Source organism: Eretmochelys imbricata, chromosome 25, assembly GCF_965152235.1.
Source record: "Eretmochelys imbricata isolate rEreImb1 chromosome 25, rEreImb1.hap1, whole genome shotgun sequence".
NCBI lineage: Eukaryota > Metazoa > Chordata > Testudines > Cheloniidae > Eretmochelys > Eretmochelys imbricata.
Genome location: NC_135596.1, coordinates 9351139 through 9374779, shown reverse-complemented (window position 1 = coordinate 9374779; position 23641 = coordinate 9351139). Strand labels below are relative to the sequence as shown.

At 60.4% G+C, this 23641-nt stretch overlaps 1 protein-coding gene across 1 annotated transcript in view; it reads left to right on the top strand.

The window, feature by feature from the left end:
• SEMA6B (semaphorin 6B) overlaps positions 1 to 23241 on the top strand; it is a 92532-nt gene extending 69291 nt beyond the window's left edge. Inside the window, exons 6-17 of the mRNA XM_077841934.1 lie at positions 2278 to 2379; positions 3986 to 4076; positions 5009 to 5128; positions 5422 to 5510; positions 6610 to 6827; positions 9422 to 9553; positions 10284 to 10433; positions 13585 to 13779; positions 15288 to 15428; positions 16659 to 16736; positions 18058 to 18116; positions 18439 to 23241. Of these exons, the coding sequence (XP_077698060.1) occupies positions 2278 to 2379; positions 3986 to 4076; positions 5009 to 5128; positions 5422 to 5510; positions 6610 to 6827; positions 9422 to 9553; positions 10284 to 10433; positions 13585 to 13779; positions 15288 to 15428; positions 16659 to 16736; positions 18058 to 18116; positions 18439 to 19448 (2385 nt within the window). The 3' untranslated portion in view covers positions 19449 to 23241. The remainder of the gene's footprint in view (positions 1 to 2277; positions 2380 to 3985; positions 4077 to 5008; positions 5129 to 5421; positions 5511 to 6609; positions 6828 to 9421; positions 9554 to 10283; positions 10434 to 13584; positions 13780 to 15287; positions 15429 to 16658; positions 16737 to 18057; positions 18117 to 18438) is intronic.
• Positions 23242 to 23641: the final 400 nt, after the last annotated feature.

Below are 23641 nucleotides of genomic sequence, written 5' to 3'. Positions count from 1 at the left end.
AGTGGCCTCAGTTTCCGTGGTATGGAATACCTGCAGCATCCATGCAGTGGAAGTTGTGGCTGATCAGCACGCGCTATCTCCCGTCCCCCATCCCCAACCCCCAGTTCCCATTCTTCTTTCCCACTCCTCTCCCTACAGTGTGTCCTCTTTCAACCCCCCCCCCTTCCCAGTCTCTGTATTACCCTTCAGTCATGCGTCCCTCCCCAACGCAATCCAACGGGTGCCTGTGAGAATCCAGCGCTGTTATTTACATGGTAATCTCAGGGTCCCTGTCCTGTTTGAAAATCCAACCTCAAGCGCCTAACCGTAGGCACCCAGGTGTGGACGTTTAGCCCGTCTTGGGGGAGGCGTTTGCAAAAGGCATAAATGGGAGCTAAGCACCCAACTCCCCTAGACTTTCAGTGCGGGAAGGGCACCTAACCTTCCCTTTCTACCTTTGATAAGCGCCCTCCTTGTCTTATCCATGTGACAAATAACACCCCAGCTCCAAACACAGAGAGGGTTTGAACAACCAAGTGGGCTCCTGGGAAGAAGGAAAACAGGCTCGTCAGTTTCAGGGCTCTTCCTAGTCAGTTTCATTTTCAGCTGCCCAGCCCTGGTTACAAGGCAGCTGGGATTGGGGCTCCCAGGCTGCTGGGGAAATTTTACTTCTTTATTTTTTTAACGGTTGCTGCTTTTTTTTGGTTAATAAACCATTTCTGTGATCTGAGGGTTTCTAATTTTTTGAGCCTGACTTGGGGCACTAGTGAGGATTTAAAGGACTGTTGCCCTCCCCAGCCCCCACCCCAGCCCCAAACTGGGCTCAGTTTTTGTTCCTTGCACATTTGGGAACCCTCATCCACAGTAACCTCGAACCCCTGGCAGGTTCCTGAGCCTTGCACGGGCACACACCCGGCCCCCCCACCTCTCCCGCACCTCCGAGCTTTGCAAAAGCATTTCCAGCCGTTTCCATCCACCCCTGCCCTTGCTCACGTCTTGTCTTTCTGCCCAGGCAGCTTTGCAGGGTTTCGGCCTCTCTTTGTTTCCCAATCAAAGCGCATGAATGTGTGTTTCCATGGTTTCCTAGCAGGCCTGGAAAAAAGGAGCTTTAAGGTGCTTGGTTGGATTCTTTTTTTTTTTTTTTCCTCCCCTGCACACTTTTGAAGGCCTCATTCCTGGAGCTTTGGTTCACAAGGGCCAACCGTGGGGTGTGCAGGTGGCCATCAGCCCCTAAACGTGCAGCCTTTCTGTTTGTGTCCACCCTGCCGTCTGGAGCGGCACCTGGAGCCGGCTGGAGGAGCCCATCTGTATCCAGCCACTGACACCTCTGTGCAAGGTTAAAAGCCACTGTCAGGTTACAAATCCTGCATTCAAAATCATTCCCTCACCTGGGCAGCCAATGGCGTCGAAGATGATTAAGGCTGGATGAATTTTTAACACCTCTTTGTTGCCTCTGTCCATGCATATTGTCCCCTTTTGGCATTTCCCTCCGACTGGACAATGAAACTAAACGAAGCCTTTAACTAGTGGGATGCCTGGGTTCCCAGGTACTAGCCCAGTCATGCTGCAGTGTTCCCAGTGCAAACCCTCCAGGGCGTTTTAAATAGAAACAGAAAACTGTTCTAACCTAGATTTAAAAACAAAAGCAACGGGGAAACATTTCTAGCTAGATGACTAGATAGATAGAGGAGTTTGCTTAGAGATGGGTGGATTTTACAGAGGAGAGGGATAGATGGGGATGCAAGTGAAGGGAGGGACAGATAAAGAGATGGATAGACAGAGGAGCATGGATAGCTAGCTAGGTAGGAATGCATGGGGGTAGATGTAGGGGGAGGCATGGGGTGGATAGATGGGTGGATGGATAGATCAGATGGGTGGCTGGGTAGATAGGATGGATGGATACAGGGGGGTGCACAGTGACTTAGAGAGATGTACTTCTTTACCTGAGCCATAAGTGGGGCGAGGCTCCCTGACCATGTCCTTTGAAGGTTGTGCTTTCCCTGATGTACTGAGATGGCCGCATGGTGCGGTCCTCGTCCCCTGGCACGGTGCTGGGCCCAGGGTGGCCGAACCAGCCCACAGTTTGGCCATCTGGGTGCATCAGGCCAAATGTTGCTCCCCGATACCAGGCCCCTGCCCCACAACCATGAGTTCTAAGAGCAGGGATGGGCCCGTCGTCCCAGGCTGGCCCAGAGCAACGTTTCCCAACTCCGTCCTGGACAACGTAATCCCAGCGCAGTGAGCGGGGCTGCTCGAGCAGCCCCTGCCGCTGGCTCTGACCCCCCCTCTCCTCTCCAGGCCGAGTGCCGGAACTTCGTCAAGGTGTTGCTGGTGCGGAACGAGAGCACGCTCTTCGTCTGCGGGACCAACGCCTTCAACCCCGTCTGCGCCAACTACAGCGTGAGTCCCCCCCGCCCCACCCCGCCGGGGACAGAGAACGTGGCCTTCGGGGTCTGCCAATGGGCTGGGGCGCGTGTGTGTGTGTGGGTAGGGGGCGGGGGGGGGGGACCTCTCTGTGCGCAGCATCTGCCCGTGTCTGGCGCTCGCACAGGTACGTGGGGTGTGTCCCCCGTGTGGAGCGAGCGTGCGTGTGGGGCACGTGCCCACGTGTTTAGCATGGAGTGGAGCCTCTGTACCGTACGTATACGTGTTCCGGTGGGTGGCATGTGCCCTGCATGTGTGATGTGTATGTACTACGTGCCTGTGTGTAGCAGGTAGTCAATCGTATGGACATGTAACATGTATGTATAGTATGTTCCCCTGTGTGGGGTCTCACATGTGTAGCGTGGACCCCTGTGTAGCGTTTGTGGGTCTCTGTGTCATTTGATCGCTGACCGGGCGGGTGTCTTCCCCTGACCCCCCTGCCCTGCCTGGGGACTCTCCCCTCTGGGCACGCGGCGCCCTGTTCCCCCGAGGCCTGCTTTCCTTACGCTCCTCACAGCGCCGGGAGCAAGGCAGCTGGCAGTGGGGCCGGGCAAAGTGCAGGGCGTGAGCACACAGTTCACCCCCCTCGCCCTGGGGAGCAAGGGGCAGCCCCAAGGGCCCATGTTGCGTGGGGCATGGTTCTGGGATGGAGCAGAGCTGGCGGGAGGGTGTCAGTGGGGCAGCACAAGGCAGCAGGGGCAGCCAGGGGCACAGTGCACTGGGGACATTCCCCCCTCAGGCCCGGATCCCTGCATCCCCCACTGGGGCTCTCCCTGCTCCCTGTGCTGAACCCCGGTTGCCTCCGAGCCGTTGCCAAGCGGACCCCAGGGGACAGACACAGCGCAGAGCTGATCAATGCCAGCTCTGCAAAGGTCCCAGCCCAGTGCGAAGGAGGCCAGGTTACCAAGAGCCTGGGAGGGAGCGGTGAAGCAGGGAGCAAGGCAAAGAGCCGCAGTGTATCCAATATTGAAGGGAAGAGATGACATTGACCCACACTGCTGTCATCCCCTGGCACAGCGGAGCCAGGGGCCAGGGAGCAGCATGTTCCAGGGAGAAGCCAAGGAGGTGTCCGTGGTGGGAATCCTAAACGGGGTGGCACCTAAACTAAAGAGTGGCCCCAGCTCAGACGTGGATCTGACGGCACCGGGGTGATGGGGCAGGAGCCTGGGGAACCTCCTGAATCCAAGAGGGGATGGGGGTGCAGGCTGTGTGAGAGGCAGCCTGGCACAGCCCGGGACTCAGGAGAGATGGGTTCTACTGCCGTCTCCGGGGTGTGACCTTGGACAAGTCATTTTGCCTCGCTGTGCCTCAGTTTCCCCTCCCTTGCCCATTTAGACTGTAAGGTCTTTGAGGTGGGATCGTGTGTGTGCCCAGCACCCAGCATGGTGGCACTCCCCTGGCAGCCAGTAGGAGTCGCAACACTCGGCACCCCGACAGGCTAGTCATTTAATGAGGTGCCTGGTTGTGGATTTAGGGGCCTTGCTTTAGTCCGTCCCTGAGTTTGCTGTTCGTGGGTGAGTGCGGGGAGACTGGGAGCTGTCAGGCCCCGGCGCGAACTTACCACCTCTCTCTCTCTCCTTAGATGGACACCCTGGAGCCCATTGGAGACAGCATCAGTGGCATGGCCCGGTGCCCCTACGACCCCAAACATGCCAATGTCGCCCTCTTCACGGGTCAGTACTACCCGGCCTGCTCCCTGCTCTCGGGAGGGTGGGGGAGGGCGTCTCTGCTTGGACTCAGAGTGATGAGCTCCCTGCTGGGAGCCCGCCTGGCTTGGGGGGCCAAATCCGGGGGGTCACTGGCTTTTTTATTCTTTTCCTTCCTTCTTTCTTTTGTTCATTTTTTCTTTTGCTTTAGCTGTCTTCCTTCTGTCACTTTGTCCGTCTACTCCAATAAATACCCATTTATCTGTCTGTCTGTCTGTCTTGCAGTGGTGTTGTAGCCGTGTTGGTCCCAGGATATGAGAGAGACAAGGTGGGTGAGGTCATATCTTTTCTTGGACCAACGTCTGTTCGCGAAAGAGACGAGCTTTTGCGCTACACAGAGCTCGTCTTAGCTTGCTGCAGCTCGGAAGCGTCTCTTGCACCAACAGAAGTTGGTCCAATAAAAGATATCACGTCACCCACCTTTTCTCTCTCATTCTCTATCTATCTATCTATCTATCTATCTATCTATCTATCTATCTATCTATCTATCTATCCCCATATACTCCCTCTATCTATCTATCTATTTATCTATCCCCATATAACCCCTCTATCTATCTATCTATCTACATACACACCCCAATATCTATCTATCACTCCAGTATCTATCCCCATCCACCCCATCCATCTATCTATCCCCATACACACCCCAATATCTATCACCCCAATGTCTATCTATCTACATACACACCGCAATATCTATCACTCCATTATCTATCTATCTATCCCCATACACACCCCAATATCTATCTATCTACATACACACCCCAATATCTATCTATCACTCCAATATCTATCTATCTATCTATCTATCTATCTATTTATCTATCCCCATACACACACCCCAACATCTATCACCGCAATATCTATCTATCTATTCATTTCCTCTCTCTCCTTGGCAGGTGGGATGCTGTTCACGGCCACGGTGACGGATTTCCTGGCAATCGACACAGTGATCTACCGGAGCCTGGGGGACAGCCCCACTCTGCGCACTGTCAAGCATGACTCCAAGTGGTTCAAAGGTGGTTTCCCGTCCCCACAGAGGCCATTCCCAGTGGGGTGCGGGGAAAGGGAGAACATTCTCTGCTGGGGACCAAGCTGGATCTGATGTGGGGGTTCCGTTACCTGCTGCCTTAGAAAGTTTCTCAGTTTGGAGGCTCCTGGGGCAGCTCCCCCATGCCACTCCCACCAGGCCCTGTCTCAAGGCGAGGGTGCCCCCGTAGGGAACACGCGCTGCTGACTCTCATCAGGTTCCCCCCCTCCCCGCTTCTGTAGCTAGGCCCTGACCCCGTTGTGTTCGCCCTTCTCCCACCAGAGCCCTACTTTGTCCACGCGGTGGAGTGGAAGAGCCACGTCTATTTCTTCTTCCGGGAGATCGCCATGGAGTTCAACTACCTGGAAAAGGTGAGGCACCCTTCCCGGGCTGCAGCCAGCGCTCTCCAGGGGCAGGGTCGCCCAGCCGGCGTCTGCTCTGCTCCTTCACTTCCCTAGGTGAAGTCTTGGGGACAAGCTAGGGTGGAGAACGGAGATCACAGGCCTTGGGAGCACATGGAGGACCAATGGTTCTGTGGGCAGTGGATGCTCCTGACCCGTCGATACTGATTTACAGGGCAAAGTACTGGGAGAATTGCCTTAGCTTCAAAGCAGCGCACGAAGGCTGCAGCTGGGCTCAGGATTCTATTGTGCAAGGCGCTGCACAGACACAGGAGACAGACCCTGCCCCAGCTGAGATCAGGGCCCTGCTGTGCAAGGCGCTGCACAGACACGGGGAGACAGACCCTGCCCCAGCTGAGATCAGGGCCCCATCGTGCAAGGCGCTGCACAGACACAGGAGGAGACAGACCCTGCCCCAGCTGAGATCAGGGCCCCCACCGTGCAAGGCGCTGCACAGATACAGGGGGAAGACAGTTCCTGCCCCAAAGCACATACTGTGTAAGCGGGCGAGCCAGACAAAGGGTGGCAGGGAGGGAGAGGCACAGAGAGGGGAAGTGACTTGCCCGCGGTCACCCAGCTGGTCAGTGGCGCAGCAGGGAATGGGTCCCAAGTCTCCTAAGTCCCAGTCCCGTGCCCTGCTCCGCCCTGCTGTCTCTCCAACGGGGACCGAGCGTGGGTCTGTGGAGGCAGTTTCTGGGCAGAGGTGGAGGAGAGGCGGCAGCCTGGGAAGGTGGGGCGTTCGCACTGACTGGCCTGGGACCTGGGGATGGGCCGGACAGAAGATCCACCCACAGAAGCGTCTTCAGGCCAGGCTGTAACTGGGGTGGGGCACAGAGGCCGCTGCATGGGAGATAACCACAGTGTGTGCCTCGCTACACCCTCCCAAAGCTCAATCCCTCTCTTCCCCCTCCACGATCCTGCAGTGAAAGGGCTACTGACTAGCCAGGGGGGCGGGGGGCACAGCAGCTCCGGTGTGGGCAAGCGGGGTTGGAAGACGGCTCATTGGCTGGGCTGGGAGGGCGGCAGGGGCGGGTGCCTCCTCCCTGTGACACCCTCGTCCCCGCGGCAGGTGGTGGTGTCCCGGGTGGCCCGGGTGTGTAAGAACGACATGGGCGGGTCCCAGCGCGTGCTGGAGAAGCAGTGGACGTCCTTCCTCAAGGCCCGGCTGAACTGCTCCGTGCCGGGGGACTCGCACTTCTACTTCAACGTCATCCAGTCGGTGACGGACATCCTGTACCTGGACGGGCGGCCCGTGGTGCTGGCGGTCTTCTCCACGCCCTCCAACAGGTCAGTCCTCTGCAGCCAAGGGGCAGGGAGGGGCCCCCGGCACCGTGTCCAGCTGGGGGGGTCTCTCCCCACTGCTCATTTCGCCCCCAGCTGATGTTCGCGCCCCCTTCCCAAAGGAGCAGGCATGTGCCCCGGCCAGCTTGGGGACCTGATCCTGCAGACTGCCTCGCAAAGCTCCCACAGGCTAGTGGATCTCAGCGTTGGGCCGATGGCTCCCACGGGACGTCTGCAGAGAACCCCGACGTGCTGACCGAATCGGGCACGGATCAGTCCGTCCCCCCCTTCTGAAATTCCACTTGCAGTCTCTGCACACGCACACACGTGCACACCCTCGCACGTGGGCCTGGGGGCCCGCACACGTGCACTTGTGCACACATCCTGCATGAGCCCTGAGGGCCAGATCCAGGTAGCTGAAGTCAGTGGGAGTCTCTGCATTCGTTCCGCTCGGCTTTGGATCAGGGCTGCACAGACACCCGCACTGTTGTCCCCCCCAGCCCTGCAGATTTTCCACGCAGCCTCGCTGAGAGGCCGCTGCGCCTCAGGGAAAACACATGCACGCCCGGCTTTGGGCCTGATCCGGAGCTCAGAGACTCCCATTGCCTTGCCCTGGCCCTGGATCAGGCCCCTCGTGAGCTGCTCCTGGCACTTAGGCTCAGACTGTCCCTCCCATCCACCAGCCGTGCAACGGGCTTCGCCTGATTTAGGGGGTCATCGTGCATATTTCACACCCGGGGGGCTCAACTCCCGGCTCAGTCCCAGGTCCCGCCACCACTCCACCCCTTCCCCCGAGGCCCCCCCCCGCCTCTTCCTGACCCCGCTCCACCCCCACCTTGCCTCTTCCTGCCCAATTCCACCCTCTCCCCTCAGCACACTGCATCCTCGCTCCCCCCCGCCCCGAGCCTCCTGCCTGCCGTGAAACCGCTGATTGCGGCGGGCAGGAGGGAGGGGGCGGCACTGTTCGGCAGGGCCCGCCAGCGTGCGGGAGGCACTGGCGGGAGGGGAACGGGGGGCAGCTGATAGAGGGGCTGCCGGTGGGTGCTACCTCCTCTGGATAGAAATCCTATCCGCTCCCTAGCCAAGCCCACTGGGGTCCTCCTGCCGCGTGGCACCATGGGAACCCACGGGGACGTCAGTTTCACCCGCGAGGGTCCATTCCATGGCTGGGATTATGTGCAAACCTGCGGGGGGTGGCGGGGGAGAAAAATCCAGACGTGCCCCTTCTCCGGGGAGGCCAGGGCATCTCCCGTCACAGGCCCAGGAACATCCCTGACTGCTGCGGGCGATTGGTATGCGCTGCCTGTTGAGCCCAGGGCTAGGGGGTGAGGGCTGATTGTGCAGTGGGGGGTCCCGGCTCTTCGGGTCTGGCGGTAGCTTTGGTAACAAGTCTGCCATGGCGAGAGCCGCCCAGGGTGGGCAGTGGGTAGAGAATGGGTTTTTTTCTCTGTCTTTTGGCTGCTCTGAAGGCCTCCCTCCCCTGTCTGAGCCACGCAGTCTATCCCTTCCCCGCCCCCCACCCCGAGCCTTGGCAGTAGCCACCAAGAGGGGCAGGCAGCTCGGCCCCCTCCGGGATGGCAGCAGAGCTGTGTGTGTTAGTACCCTGAGCCATGCCAGCTGCAGAGACCTCCCCATCTCCTGCCGCCACATTGGTTAACGTGCCAGGCACGGACGGGGCAGGCCAGGGGTCCCCCGAGGTGTGAGGATGCTGCGGTGTGGGTCTGACACAGCTTTGTGTGACTGGAAGCCAAGTAGCTGCTTTCAGATTGCTGTGCGGAGAACCTGGCCCGGGCTGGATCTGGATCCCAGACAGAACCCAGCCCAGGCTCCAGACTGGATCCCAGATGGAACCTGGCCCAGACTGGATCCCAAACAGAACCCAGCCCAGGCTCCAGACTGGATCCCACGGAACCTGGCCCAGACTGGATCCCAAACAGAACCCAGCCCAGACTGGATCCCAAACAGAACCCAGCCCAGGCTCCAGACTGAATCCCAGACGGAACCTGGCCCAGACTGGATCCCAAACAGAACCCAGCCCAGGCTCCAGACTGGATCCCAAACGGAACCCAGCCCAGACTGGATCCCAAACAGAACCCAGCCCAGGCTTCAGACAGGATTCCAAACAAATCTACATCAAGACAAATCCCATCCATAGCTCAACCGAAACTAGATCCCAAACAGAACCTGGCTCAGATCCGTAAGCAGATCTCACGCAAAACCAGACTCAGAAGCCAAACCAAATCTGAACGGAATCAAGCCCAGACACCAAACTAGATCCCAAACAGAACCCAACCCCAAATGGATCCCAAACAGAGCTGGGCCTAGACACCAAACCAGATCCCAAGCAGTACTAGATCCCAAACAGAACCCGACAAAGGATCAGCGCAGAGTCAAAGCAGAATTCAGCCCCAGCCCCAGACAAGAACCGTTGGGACACCCAAAAATATTCACCCAAGTCCTTAGCGAGCTGCTCAGCCCAGGCCCATAATGTCCTCTGTGACCTTTGCAGGGGGGTCCCGTGCTGTGCAGGAGGAGTGTGGGAGTGGGTGCTGGGAGGCTGGGCCGGCGACATGGCTCTCATGGCCCTTGTGTCTCTGCAGCATCCCTGGCTCAGCGGTCTGCGCCTTCGACATGGCACAGGTGGCATCTGTCTTTGAGGGGCGCTTCCGGGAGCAGAAATCCCCCGAGTCCATCTGGACTCCCGTGCCAGAAGAGATGGTGCCGAAGCCGCGGTGAGTGGATGGCACGCACCCTGGGCAACGGCCCGTGTGTATCGCCAGGACCCCGCAGCGGGCTGGCTGCCGGGGCAGAGCACCCAGGCTTTGTGTGGGCAGACCAGGAGCGCTGGCCCAGCAGAGAGCGGGAATGTGGAGCGATGCCCATGCAGAGAGCATGGCCAATTATCAACCCTCTCCCACCCTGTGTCCTGGGGGTCCCTCTCCTCCCCTGCGTCCTGGGGGTCCTTCCACTTGCCCACCTTGGTCCTTGTGTCCTGGGTTGTCCCTCCCCTTCCCCATCCTCTGTCCTGGAGTGTCCTTCCCCCACCCTGGTCCCCATGTCCTGGGGTGTCCATCCTCTCCCTGACCCTGGGTCCTGAGATGTCACCCCTCCCCGCCCAGGTCCTGGGTTCCCACCCCATCCCCCACCATGGGCCCTGAGTCTTAGAGTGTCCCCCTCACTGCCCCCACCTCCAGTTCTAACTCAAGAGTCACCTGTGGCCCATGCAGTCAGATGGAGGGTTCGGGACCAGCCCCTGCATGGAGGTTAGGGGGGCGACAGAGGGAACGATCCATTCATGATCCGTTGGTCGCCCCCCTGCCCCGGCTTCCTGCTCCCCCGGGCCACTCCTAGCAGCTGCACCCTCCGGGAGGGACACACAGGGGTGGGAGGGGTCAAGGTTTGCGGGCGAGAGGAAGTGGGGGATATGTGCCGCTCAGCCCTTGCCTCCCCCTCTGCCCCCAGGCCCGGGTGCTGCGCAGCCCCCGGGATGCGCTATAACTCCTCCAGCTCCTTCCCGGACGAGATCCTCAACTTCGTGAAGACGCATCCCCTGATGGACGAGTCGGTGCCTTCCCTGGGCCACGCCCCGTGGATCATTCGCAGCATGACTCGGTGAGAAACCCGCCCGCTCAGCCGTGCTTCCCCCTCCCTGGCACCCGGGGGGCCCAGGCCACACACACACCCCACCCCGCAGGAACAGGGGGGAAGCCAAGGAGCAACACACGCCTCGAGCCGCTGGCTCCCTGGAGGCCTGGCCTGGGTGCTCCCAGCCAGGAGCAAAGAGCCAATAGGTGTGGCCGGACGGGTGTTTAGGGAGGGTGCAGTGAGTGTTAGGCAGGACTGGATTCCCCCTTCGTTCCCCTGTCTCAGCTGCCTGGAGCAGATTTAGGTTGGTCCTGGGGCCGGTTGTGTTCAACATCTTCATTAATGATCTGGAGGATGGGATGGATTGCACCCTCAGCAAGTTCGCGGATGCCACTAAGCTGCAGGGAGAGGTAGATACGCTGGAGGGGAGGGATAGGGTCCAGAGTGACCTAGACAAATTGGAGGATTGGGCCAAAAGAAATCTGATGAGGTTCTACAAGGACAAGTGCAGAGTCCTGCTCTTCGGACAGAAGAATCCCATGAACTGCTACAGGCTGGGGACCGACTGGCTAAGAGGCAGTTCTGCAGAAGAGGACCTGGGGGTTACAGTGGACGAGAAGCTGGTTATGAGTTTGCAGTGTGCCCTTGTTGCCAAGAAGGCCAGTGGCATACTGGGCTGCATTAGTAGGAGCATTGCCAGCAGATCGAGGGACGTGATCGTCCCCCTCTATTCGACATTGGTGAGGCCTCGTCTGGAGTACTGTGTCCAGTTTTGGGCCCCCCACTACAGAAGGGATGTGGACAAATTGGAGAGTCCAGCGGAGGGCAACGAAAATGATCAGGGGGCTGGGGCACATGACTTACGAGGAGAGGCTGAGGGAACTGGGGTTATTTAGTCAGCGGAAGAGAAGAGCGAGGGGGGATTTGATAGCAGCCTTCAGCTACCTGACGGGGGGTTCCAAAGAGGATGGAGCTCGGCTGTTCTCAGTGGTGGTGGGTGGCAGAACAAGGAGCAATGGTCTCAAGTTGCAGTGGGGGAGGTCTAGGTCGGCTATTAGGAAACAGTCTGTCACTAGGAGGGCGGTGAAGCCCTGGAATGGGTTCCCTAGGGAGGTGGTGGAATCTCCTTCCTTAGAGGTTTTTAAGGCCCGGCTTGACAAAGCCCTGGCTGGGATGATTTAATTGGGGATTGGTCCTGCTTTGAGCAGCGGGTTGGACTAGATACCTCCTGAGGTCCCTTCCAACCCTGATCTTCTATGATTTTCCTTAGAAGGAGATAAACGATACGAAGGGTGTGTGCACAGGTGTGTGTGCACGTGTGCACTTGCGAGTGTGTACGTGTGTGCATGTGTGTGAATGCATGCAGCTGGGTGTGCATGTGCACACGGGCCCTTCTGAGGGGGGGGTGCGTGTGCGTGTGGGCACTTTTGAGCGTGGACGTGTGTGCATACATGTGGACTTGTGCGTGTGCCCACACTTGCGTGTGCGCGTGTGCGCTTGTGAGTATATGTCTACAGCTGTGTGTGGGCGTGCGCGCTTGTGGGCACGTGTGCAGTTGTGAGTGTGGGGGCATGTACGCTTGTACGCACATGGGTGTACGCATGCACTTGTGAGTCCATGCATGCTCTTGCGAATGTGTGTACCGGTGTGTAAATGTGCCTTTGTGCGGGGGTGGGTGTTACATGTGCACTTGTGGGGGTGTGCGCCACATGTGCCTGTGCGAGGACTGAGGGCACCAAGCGGCTTGATAAATCTTCTCAACTTTGCTGCCGAGATTGCCTCATTCTAATTAAATCTGCCTTAATTGCTGTTTTATGTGGAATTAATCAAGCATCACTCCCTGGCTCTCAAGCCAGAAGCTCCCATCCAGAGGCTCTGGGGGCTCCTGTTGATGGGCAGATGCATCACTCGCTGGGATTCGAGGCGTTGAGAGGGGAAAGGCGGCGGGGTGGGGTGGGGAGCGTGCACCGCACGTGGGGGGGGTGCATATGCGGGAAGCTGGGAGGACGGGGACAGGGACCAGTGCACCTGCCAGGGGGGCATGCGGTCGCCAGCCGGGCCCTGATGGCGCGCTGGCGGGAGGGAGCAGGAGGGGGTGGGGAGCGCAGTGCTTCCCAATCCTCACCCCATGGTACCAGCACTGAAAATGCAAAACAGCCAGAGTTCATTGGTGCTGATAATTACAGCTGTAATGAGACAACAGAAAACTTATTCTAATTGACCCTTTTGGGGGGGTGTGGGGGTGGGTAGGGACAAGGAGCTCTTGTTTAGCTGCAGCTTTCTGTAAAGGTTGCGATACCCACCAAAATCTCTTCCTCTCCTCTGCCTGGCCTTGGCTCGGCCTCTGGGGGGCCTTTCTCGGGGGTCTGTCTGTCTATGGGTTCATGGGTCTGTCTGTCTGGAGCTGTGTGGGTGTATGTTGCATAGCAAGGAAACCACTGAAGTGGTGCAGGGGTGTCTGTGCCCACACGTGATGTGCAAGTGTGTGAACATGTGGAAGCAGGGATGTCCCTGTGTGGAGAGGGATTGTGTCCAGAATGCAAGTAGAATCTGTGCATTTCTGCTCTGGATGTATGGTACATGGGCTTCTGGAGTCTGTATGGATGCCGGGGGGGGGTGTGTAGGTTTGTGGGGGTGTGTACATGTGTGTATACCTTCTTGGACTGTTGTTTCTTCAGGTTCAGTTTGGGATCTGGGTGGGTTCTGATGGGGATCTGGGTGGGTTCTGATGGGGATCTGGGTTGGGTTCTGCTTAGGATCTGGATGAAGTTCAGTTTGGGATGTGGGTGGGTTCTGATGGGGATGTGGGTGGGTTCTGGTTGGGATGTGGGTTGGGTTCTGGTTGGGATCTGGATCAAGTTCAGTTTGGGATCTGGGTTGGGTTCTCATGGGGATCTGGGTGGATTCTGGTTGCGATGTGGGTTGGGTTTGGGTGGGGACGTAGATTTCCCATACACACTAGCAGGAGGGCCGTAAGTGGTAACTCTGCAGTTCTTTTCTAGCTACAGAGAGTCCGATCCACGCTAGGTGTGTTAACCCCGGGACACTATCCCATCTCCCCTTCCTCCTGCCTCACTCCCCCACATCTGATGGCATCACCTCTTCTCTGGGGCTTCTCCTGAACCTCAGCCATCATGAACAATAACGAGCGACCCCACTTCCACCCCACACTCTGCAGGTATCAGCTCCGTAAAATTGTGGTGGACACTGCGGCGGGGCCCTGGGGCAATTGCACCGTGGTCTTCCTGGGCTCCAACACTGGCACCATCCTCAAGTTCCTGATCAAGCCCAACATCAGTGCCAGCCGCTCAGCCATCAGCGCCGGGAGCCAGAGCCTGCTCCTGGAGGAGTTCGAGACCTACCACCCCGGCAGGTAGGCGGCTAGCGCTTTCGGAACAGTGGCACCCAGGGGCTGGGAATGAAGTTAAACAGGATGGAGGGGGTTTGGGGAACATGCAGTGGGCTTTGGGGACACAGAAATGTCAGTCAGAGAACAGGAAATGCCATGGGGGCGGGCATGGTGTAAGCACCTGGACGGATGGATCCGAGTCTCTGTGATACTAAGGTGAGTCCCTACGGCTTTCTCACAGCAGCAGGGAGTGTTGTTTGTGCCCACTTGGGGAAACTCTCCCCAACTATCCAGAGTTACACTCCCCAGCTTCTACTCTTGTGGCACGGGAGTGCCCAGTCCCTTGCGTCTGGACACCCGCAGCGCACCCCAGGGTACTGGGTTCATCGTGGTTCTGCCCTCTCCTTAGCATGAGGCATGTGGACGTGTCTGTAGCAAACCCAAAGTGAAGTGTATTTCACAGAGCTTGAGACAGAGACTCAAAGAGCAGCAAGTACAAGGATTTGGAAACGTAAGGTTACAGGTACAACCCAGTCTAGAGCCTATACTTATTAACAAGCTGCTTTCCTGTCTAACAAGGTATTTCTCACCCAAATGGTGAGTCCGTGCAGCACTTGTCCAGTCCAGAAAGCTGGGATCCACCTGGAGCTAGCGTGTCTCCTCCATAATGGATAAAATCTTGGGCCCTCTCTTCTCCTGCAGTTACAGACTCTTGTCTCTTGGCCCAGGGGGGTCACCTATTTTCTTGGGGTACTTGGGTCTTTGTAAATCCTCAGGCCTGCAGCTTAAACGGCAAACTCAGGGCGGCTGATTCAGTCCGCCACTTCGCCACTGGGGACGAGCTTCACTTCAAAGCCAATCTCCTCTGTGTTACGTCTCTCTCCAACGACTTCCTTTCCAAACATCTCGCCCTGACCATGACAATCAGCTAGTTCTTAGCTTGCGGCAGAGACCCTGCATGACCCCCCCACCCTCCCATGGCGAACAAGTGAGACGATGGTGCGACGCGGGTACTAGACCTGCCTGGGCAGGTCTCTGTCACGGTCTCCCATGTAATTCTCAGGCCCTGGTGCAGAAGTTGGCTTCCGTGAGGGGGCGTCAGATTCACAGTGGCTCCCACACGCACTCTGAGTTCACGTTCCGTGTCCGCACAGGCCTGCCCCTGCCCCTCCACGTCCACCCAACGCAGGGTGCGATCAGTCCCCAGGTGTCAGGCCTCCCTGACAGTGACGCAGAGTGAATCCCGCCCCATGGTCCATCGAGGGACCTCCCCATCTCCTGCAGCACAAAAGGACCTCGGGTTCCTTGCCTGACTTGGCACCTTCTCAGAGGTGTGGGGAGGAGCGTGGGGCTTTGGTTCTGTTCTCTGTCTGTTGGGAAGGATGCCAAAGGTCCCTCCGCCCCATGCCCTTCTGGGGACCAGTCCCAGTTGCACGCTGGCCACCCCGCACAGTGGCAGTCCAGGGTCAGGGCGGGCAGGCTCTCCTCTGGGACATTGGGCGGACTGAGATTTCCCCTGGGTCTGTCTGCAGGTGCGGCCGAGACAACGAGGACGAAAGGAAGCTCTTGGGCATGGAGCTGGACAAAGCCACGGGGTCCTTGCTGCTGGCCTTCCCCCCGTGCGTGGTGAGGGTGCCCACTGCCCGATGCCAGCAGCACTCGGGCTGCATGAAGTGAGTTTCTCGTCCTCAGCTCGGGGGTTGTGAGTGGGCGGGGTTTGGGGTTGTGGGCGGGGTTTGGGGTCCGTAGAGCACCCTTCCCCCGCAACACACAACCCTCTCCCTGGTTTTGCATTGAAACCCCTGTCTCTCGTCCCCACTGTCCCATGACTGTGGTTCTGGGGGGTGAGGGGCGAGTTCCTCTTGTAGGAGCCAAGCTGCCCCGCAAGTAATGCCATCCATCACACGTGGTGGGGCCCGAGGGCCGGTGCCCACGTCCTCGCCTGCGACATTCCCCAGCCTCATTATCAGAGCCCGAGACACAATTATTCAGAACGTCTTGGCTTAATACCTGGCCCCTTCGGGAAGCTCCTGGCAAATTAAAGCTCTGGCTTCTGGGAAGGGACTGAGCTGAGGGCAGCATGTGATTTTTCCAGGACAACCACCGCTTTGTCCATCAGCTCCTGGGCTCGAGGGGGTCTCCAGGGGCATTCTGGGCCCCTTCCCTGCCGTCAGCTCCAGCTCGGCCACAGGCCAGCTGCCCACCTGAGCAGACGTGCCCTCCGTCCCCTGGAGCTGAGAGTCGACCGAGAGCTGAATGAAGCAGGGGACCTTATGTTAAAAATAGCACGTGACCATGAAAACTGGGACCCTAATGCAGACGCACTAGGGCACTGGATTGAGGTAACGCGGGCATTAATGCGGCCGCTTCCTGCCTTGGGCGTGCTGGACAGTGTAACCCTCATGTTCTTGTAATGGAGCTTCTCGGAGGTCATTATTTGTATGTGGCCCCATTGTGACAGGCGCTGTGCATAGAGCGAGAGACGGTCCCTGCTCACAGACAACACAAAAGATGGGAAGGGAAACAGAGGAAGTGACTTGCCCCGGGCTCCCCCAGTAGCAGAGCTGGGATGAGAACCCAGGCGTCCTGAGGCCCTGCCCAGCTCCCCACCCACCAGCCCACGCTGCCTGCATACATGCCAGCCTGTGTTCCTTCGTTATTTAATAGTCAACACGGCTTCTTTGCCGCCCCGGATGCAGCATTCTCACGAGTCGCATCCAGGTTCTCAAAGACCCCATGAGCCAATTTCTTTGCCACGTGACCTTGCTGGCTCCAAGGGGCCTACACCAGGGATAGATTTGGCCCAGTAAACTGTCCCACCCTGACTATGGACTAGGCGCCCGCGATCCACCGTGCCAGGACGTGGACTTCTCTAACCAGCCCCCTTGCCTGCCGGGTTTCAGGAACTGCCTCGGGAGCCGGGACCCTTACTGCGGCTGGACCCCCGAGGGCTCCTGCATCTTCCTGGAAACCAACACCAGGTAATACTGGCCAGCGAGGACCCCTCCAGGGCTGGGGGTGGGGAGCCGTCTGGATGGGAGTTGGCTGCTGCAGGTGGTGCTGGGTTAACGGCCCTAAAGACCGGAGACCTGGGGCAACCCAGGCTGTGGGATGAGCCTCCGCCTCGCTGCCCTGCTACTCTGCCTCCACCCTGATCTGGTGGGGCCACCTCCCTGCGCCTTTGACCTCTCTGCTGAGCCAGCCAGCCTGGGGTACCACTGATTGCGCAGGTGGGGTTTATGCTGCGACCCTCCTAACAGCTGGGCTGAGAACCAGCAAACTCATCTCACACCCAAGCCCCGTCAGACGATAACGGCATGTGGTCCCCACCAGGCGGGGCAGGAATTCGGCGCCCAGGTGAGAGGTTTTGCCCAGACTTCTGCTGCCAAAAGAATCCTGGGATCTTCTTCCTCATGCAGCATCTCAGCCCTCGCCCTGCCGGAGACCCCGTGTCCCTGCCCCATGCTAGGCGTCTGGGGATAAAGGAGAGATGCTCAGAGGCCAGCAGCTCCTCGGGGTGTACTGGGGAGTAGCTCCCTCCTGGGGTGCTCCACGGACATAGGGCTGGACCAAGCCCCAGATTACGGAGAGGGGAGGGATTTGCCAGTGGGGCCTATTGAGACCCAGAACACAGATGGGGGACCATCCACCAAGCATCTCCCTTCCCCTGGGAGCCCTTTGCTCCCATCCGACCGTCTGCTGCTGCATTCCCCGGCCCAGCCCGTGCTGAGCACCCCCACCCCAAGGGTCGTGTCATTTCCATGTGGCGTCACTGGGGGAGGTTAGGGGGGTGGAGGATGGAATTCCCTCCCCTGCAGGAATCGGGCCAGGGCTGGCATCTGGCCTTGGCGCAGGAATGCCCCGGGGTCTGTAATGACCAGACTCGGTTCCACGTGTCAGCTGCCATGGGGCCCCCAGCAGCCCAGCCCGGGGCCCCCAGCACCCCCTGGCACGACCCTGGGGTCTGCACTGACTTCAGGGGTGAAGTGTCCCCTATTCAGCCAGCCTCCCTCCTATTCCCAGCCCCCGCCCCCAGCACTGTGCCCTGTATTGGCTGAGATGGGAGCGTGCCCGCCCCTTAGCGCTCCGGGTTTGCTGTCTCCCACCCGAGTGCGGCCCTAGCCAGGCCCCGTTTGGTTCCCGGGGCAGGAAGCACATGGCCAGCAATGAGCTGGCAGCTGACCCCTCATCATGGCATCCCGCCCCCGGGCAGCAGTCATGCTCAGGTCCCAGGGAGCGCGGCAGCCTTGGCCCATTTCCTCCCTCTGACTGATCCCTTCCTTCCTTGTGGCCGTCCCGCAGGGCTGTGTTCGAACAGGACATCGCCGGAGGCAGCATCTCGCACCTCGGGGAGTGTGAGGGTAAGGGCTCGCTGGCGCGGGGGGCCGGGGTTGAGGGGAGCTGCCGTGGGGAAGCCTGCATGGCTGGCCTCCCAGCTGGCATCGGTGCGGGACTGCCGGGGGGGAACTCACGGGGTAGGACAAGCAACTGGCCTGGGCAGGGCACTGCTGTGGGGAAGCTCACATTGCCAGATCCCAGCTGGCACTGTGGTCCTGGTGTGGCCCTTTGGACTCTCTGATTGCTGGAAGCACAGGGCAAGCGCACAGTGCCAACGTGCCAGGCAGCCTGGTCCTGGCCTGTGCCCCGGACCCCATGCGCTCACCCGCTCCTCCCTCCCCCTAGGGCTGGTGACCGAGAGCTTCGTGGAGGAGCCAGACGGGCTGGTCTCCGTGAATCTGCTGGTGATCTCCTCCGTGGCTGCCTTCGTCATCGGGGCGGTGATCTCCGGCTTCAGCGTGTGCTGGTTCATCGGGCACCGGGACCGCAAGGAGCTGGCGCGCCGCAAGGACAAGGAGACCATCCTGTCGCACAGCGAGTCGGTGGTGAGCGTCAGCCGGCTGGGCGAGCGCCGCACCCGCGGGGGCCAGCCCGAGAACCTCCTGGCCCCGCTGATGCAGAACGGCTGGCCCAAGGGGCTCATCAAGGTCAGCCAGCACGACCTGGACTCGGGGGTGCTGCCCACCCCCGAGCAGACCCCCCTGCAGCAGAAGCGCTGTCCCGGCAACCTCAAGAACTGCAGCTGGGAGCAGAGCCACAATCTCATCAACGCCTCCATCCGCGAGCCGCCCTGCGCGGGCTCCTCCGTCATCCTCCTGCACTCCAGCCGCGCCCAGGTGCCCCACCACCTCCGGGCCGGGCGCGTCATCCCCATCTGCCACTCCAGGCTCATGGACCAAGAGCTGGAGGACGAGGCGAGCGACTCCTCCACGGACATGCACTACCTGCCGGTGAGCGGGGGCCGGGAGCACGGCGAGGGGCCGAGGGCCCAGCAGCAGCCGCCCCCCTCCCACCGGCCCGGCTTGGGCAGGAGCTCGTGCGGCGAGTTCCCCGTCACGCCGCACGACAGCCCGGACCGGCGCCGGGTGGTGTCGGCGCCGAGCGGGCAGGCCGGGGACTACGCCGACGGCAGCCACTGGAACCCCGACAAGCTGAACTTCAACAGCAACAACGCGGCCAGCAAGGCGGCCGCCCACCTCAAGAGGAACCACACGTTCAACAGCGCAGAGAACCCAGGGGTGTACAGCCGGCACGCCGGGCCCCCGCGGGCCCCCACGCTAGGCAGCCAGCACACCCTCACGGACCTCAGCCACCTCCTCAAGTACAGCATCGAGCGGACTCCCTCCGTCAAATAGGAGCCGGCCGGGGAGAGGGTGTGGTTTGGTTTTATAGCCTCCTCTTGGGGGCGGGGTTTCAGTGGAGGGGGCGGAGCATAGGGAGCCTCGCTCCCATCCAGGGAGACACGCCTCAGACCCAGGTGTCTCCAGCAAATGACTGTAGGGGGCGCCAGAGAGGAGCCGGTTGTGGGGCCGGGGCGGGGTCTCCGCGTTTGCTCTGGCAGCTGGTGCTTCCTCACTGGACTCTTCTCCCCTTACCTGCCCACTCGCTCCTTCTTTTCGGTGGGACCTAGGCAGGATTGGGGCCCCTCCAAGGAGGATTTCATCATCACCCTAGATATAACAAAGCAGCCATGAGGGGATGGAAGGCAGCTGGCTGGAAAAGGCCCCAGTGAACCTGGGGTTCCCCCCACCCCACCTGGCTCGTCACTTCCTCGTTTTTGTACTGTAAATGGTGGGGGTGTGAGATCTTTTAATGAGTGGGTGACTTGCTCCTTGACACCCCTGGCGCAGAGCGGCCTCCCCAGGATCTCAGAGCTCTCCGCTCTCCTTTTGGGAGGGGCCAAAGCCAGAGTTCCCCTCTGGTCCCCCCCGTCTGACACTGCCAGGTCCCTGCCAGTGCCCAAAGTCCCCCTCTGCCTCTTGCTGGGAGGGCACAGGGCCTGGGTTTCCCTTCTGGCCTCACCTGGCAAGGGCTGGGCCCATTCCTACGCTTGCGGTGGGCAGCGCCCCTTCCGCCCCATGCTGGCAGGGATGGCACTGGGTGCGGCGCCCCCCCTGCCCTGCACTGGCAGGGAGCAAGACCCCCTCTGTCTGTCCCAGGACAGGGCTTCTGTTGCGTGGTCCGGAAGGTCTGCGACCTCCAGTGAATCAGGCCTGTTGGCTTCCCGGCCAGCCCAGCTAGGCCTGGGATCTGGTGTGGTGCCCGTGGGCGCTCCGCTGGTGGACCGGCAGAGAGAGGGGGCCGGGGGTGGGGTGGGGGGGATGTTCCCTTTCCGCCTGGCTGGGGCCAATCTGTCCTGGCTCCCCGATGGCCTGTCCAGCTACCGCGCTGCAGAGAGATCAGCACTTTACCCGTCACCCCGGGAAGCCCTGCCGGGCTCACGCCAGCGGGTGGCATTGGGCTGACGCTGCAGCAGGGTTACCGCTGCGCTCCCCGGAACCGCCCATCCTCCTTCCCTACGGCATTTCCTGATACTGCCCCCCAGCCGCCTCCCGGCCCTCCCCTGGGCTGTTCTCCCCACGGCCCGTTTCGTGCACTCCCGAGTGCAGGGCGGGCACTGGTCCCTGGCAGGGCGGGGGGCACAGCTCACTCGGCCGGGGCAGGCGGGGCACGCGCTGCCGGGCAAGGCCAAGCAGCCCGCACGAGGCCCCTCTGAACTGTCTGACGAAACGGTTCCCGGCTGCCTCCCCCGCGGCTCCATCGCCCCCGTGCCTTGATGCAGTCGGTCACACGCCGCCCGATTCCGGCAGGAGCCCTTCGCGCGGGGGGGCAGAGGATTGGCACAAACGTAGCCTTAGGGATGGTGGAGTCCCCCAGGCTGGGGGGGGAGCTGGGGGGGCGTATGTCTCTGGAACAATAGGAAGCACAATTTTTCTGTCGTTGTTTTAAACCCGTTCAGGGGCTGGTTTTCTACCGACCACCAGGCGGGAAGGGGCCCCGGGGGTGTGGCTTGCTCTGGCTTCCACAGGATTCCACCAGGACTTCCAGGATGGGATCTTGGCCTGTTTGCATTTTTATTTTATTGTGGGGGGAGGGAGGAGGTGGCCTTTCTTTTTCTTTCCTTTCCTCTGTCACAAATTGCACAATCCCTCCAGCGCGGAGGTGTCTCTCGGGCCAGGGGTCAGGAGTGTCTCTGGCTGGGGCAGGGCAGCGGGTGGGGTGTTGCCCCTGCTGGTCCCCTCCCAGGGCCTACCTCTGCCCACCTGCGGCCAGGCAGGGAAGGGGCTCTCCGGGAAGTCTGGCTCCTGCCCCCCCCCCACTCCCCCAAAGCACAGATTGGAGCCTAGCTGCTGGCACGATCCCGGAGGCGGTGCGGAGCTTGCGAGCCCGGAGAGCGGGCCATAACACCGGCATGCGTCGGCGTGTCTGTATGCATGCCTGGCGCTGCCCCCCGCGGGCACGCAGCCAGCCTCTCGGGGCCTGAGCTGCGGCTTGCGGGGCGCCTCCCGCTCTCATCTTCCCCAAGGTCTTGGTGGGAGGCTCAGAGCTGGGGGTGTGGGACCAGCTCTCGTCTACACTCGCTCCTGGTGGCGGCTAAGCCGGTGCAGCTCCCCAGGCAGGTGGGGACCGGTGAAGATTGCGGGGCATGGGGCTGGTTCAGATGGTCGCCCCAATGCTCAGCTGCTTCTCCCAGCCTCTCTGGGGGTGCAAAGTCCATGGGGAGAGTGGGGGGAGGATTCACTTGCTCCCCAAGTACGCTGCACCCCACTCAGACCACAGAGCTGACAGGGATGGCTTCCCCTGCTGCATTTCGGCACGTACAGCCACAAGCACAAAAGCCACTGAAACGAGGTCCCCAGCCCCCTTGGGGCCGCAGGGTATGGGCTAGGGGCGGGAGCCGGGTTCTTGACCTCTCCGAGCCTGTTAGCTGGAGCATTGGGTCCAGGGTCAGATCCTGCTGCTGGGGGCGGCCTTGCTGGTCCCCAATGAAGAGGCTTTGCCTGGGGGCTGGACCCTCTGCCCACCCCAGTGAAGGGGAAGGACTGGCAGTGTGGGGCCAGGACAAGGAAAGACACCTGAAGGAGGTGGTGACCGCCTTGGTGCTGGATGGGAAGTTGGGAGAGGCAGCAAAAGGTGCTCGCGGGGCTGGGGAAGGTAATGTGGGAGCAGCTGCCCCCCTCCCTAGAGCTGGCCTGCAGCCTGCCCCCCTACCCACACACACTTGGCCTTCTCCACCAGGGATGGCAAAGCACAGCTCTCGCCTGGCACCATCTTGGGGCTGGAGCGCCAGGCGAATGGGAGCTGCTGGGGGCTGGGCACTTTGTGCGAATTTAGCCACTTCCTTTAGGTGCCTGAATGGGAGCTGAGCTCTTGTGACAATCAAGCCAAAGGGGCCTGCAGCCCCATGGGTGTGGTGTGTACCACGCACCGGCTGCAGCCCCGTGGGTGCGGCGTGTACCACGCACCAGCTGCAGCCCCGTGGGTGCGGCGTGTACCACGCACCGGCTGCAGCCCCGTGGGTGCGGCGTGTACCATGCCCGGGCTGCAGCCCCATGGGTGTGGCGTGTACCACGCCCGGGCTGCCAGCCCGGTTAGCCTGCATCTGGACGGATCCTGCCCACACGCTGCCCAGGCCAGCTTAAAAAGGCAGCCAAAGCTCTGGGAAGATGGAGACTGCTCAGCAGGGCTTCTGCCCTGGCCCGCTGCGGATCCTGGGCCCCGCCAGCCAGGCTCCTGCTTTCCCAAGGGAGGCTGGGGGGCTGGATCCCCGCCCTGGGGAGTTTGACGAGGGAGCAGAACCAGGCCTGGGGGAAGAGGGGAGGGGACTGGACCGTGGCGACGTGGAGGGTGGCAAGACAGCTGTGATGGGCTCCGCGGAGAGGGGCGGGCGTCTCTTACTGCCCCCAGGGGAAGCCGGGCCGCCTGCTACCCACCACTGTAAATAAGGTGTGCGAGGCATGCAGCCCTCAAGGAGACACCCCACTGCCAAGCGAGTGGTCAGTACGATGCAAGTTCTCTTGTGACCTGTACCCCCCTGTGACCTTTCTCCTTTGAACCCACACAGCCCATGCATGCTACAGCAGTAAACTCTTCTCTGTATAACTCTGGAGTTCCCCCTGCCAATAAAGTTCTGTTCACAAGACTGGACCCCTCTGCCCCGCACCCGCGCCCACTTTCTTTTCTCGCTTTCGTTGGCCCCGGGGGTTCCCCAAGGGTGGGAGGAGTGGAATCCACAAAGAACCAGGTTGTGGCTTATCCAGTTCTGGGATTAATCCAGTGGGAAATGCCCCTGGTACCTCGTCCTTGCCATCTGTGCCAGCTTGACTTTGCCATGGCCAGTGGGGCTGAGATCTGCCGTGACTTAAAGGGAGTTTGCAGCGGAGCACCTGAGAGCAGCAACTAAAGCACTGAATGCAGGGCCAGGGAAAGATCCCCCCGCACCCCCGATGTGATGCCCCATCCATACGGACGATCCCGCCCACAGGGCAGAGCAAGTGCCAGCTTTCCCCTACCCCCTTCACTGAGGGCAGCGTGTTTCCTTCAGGCC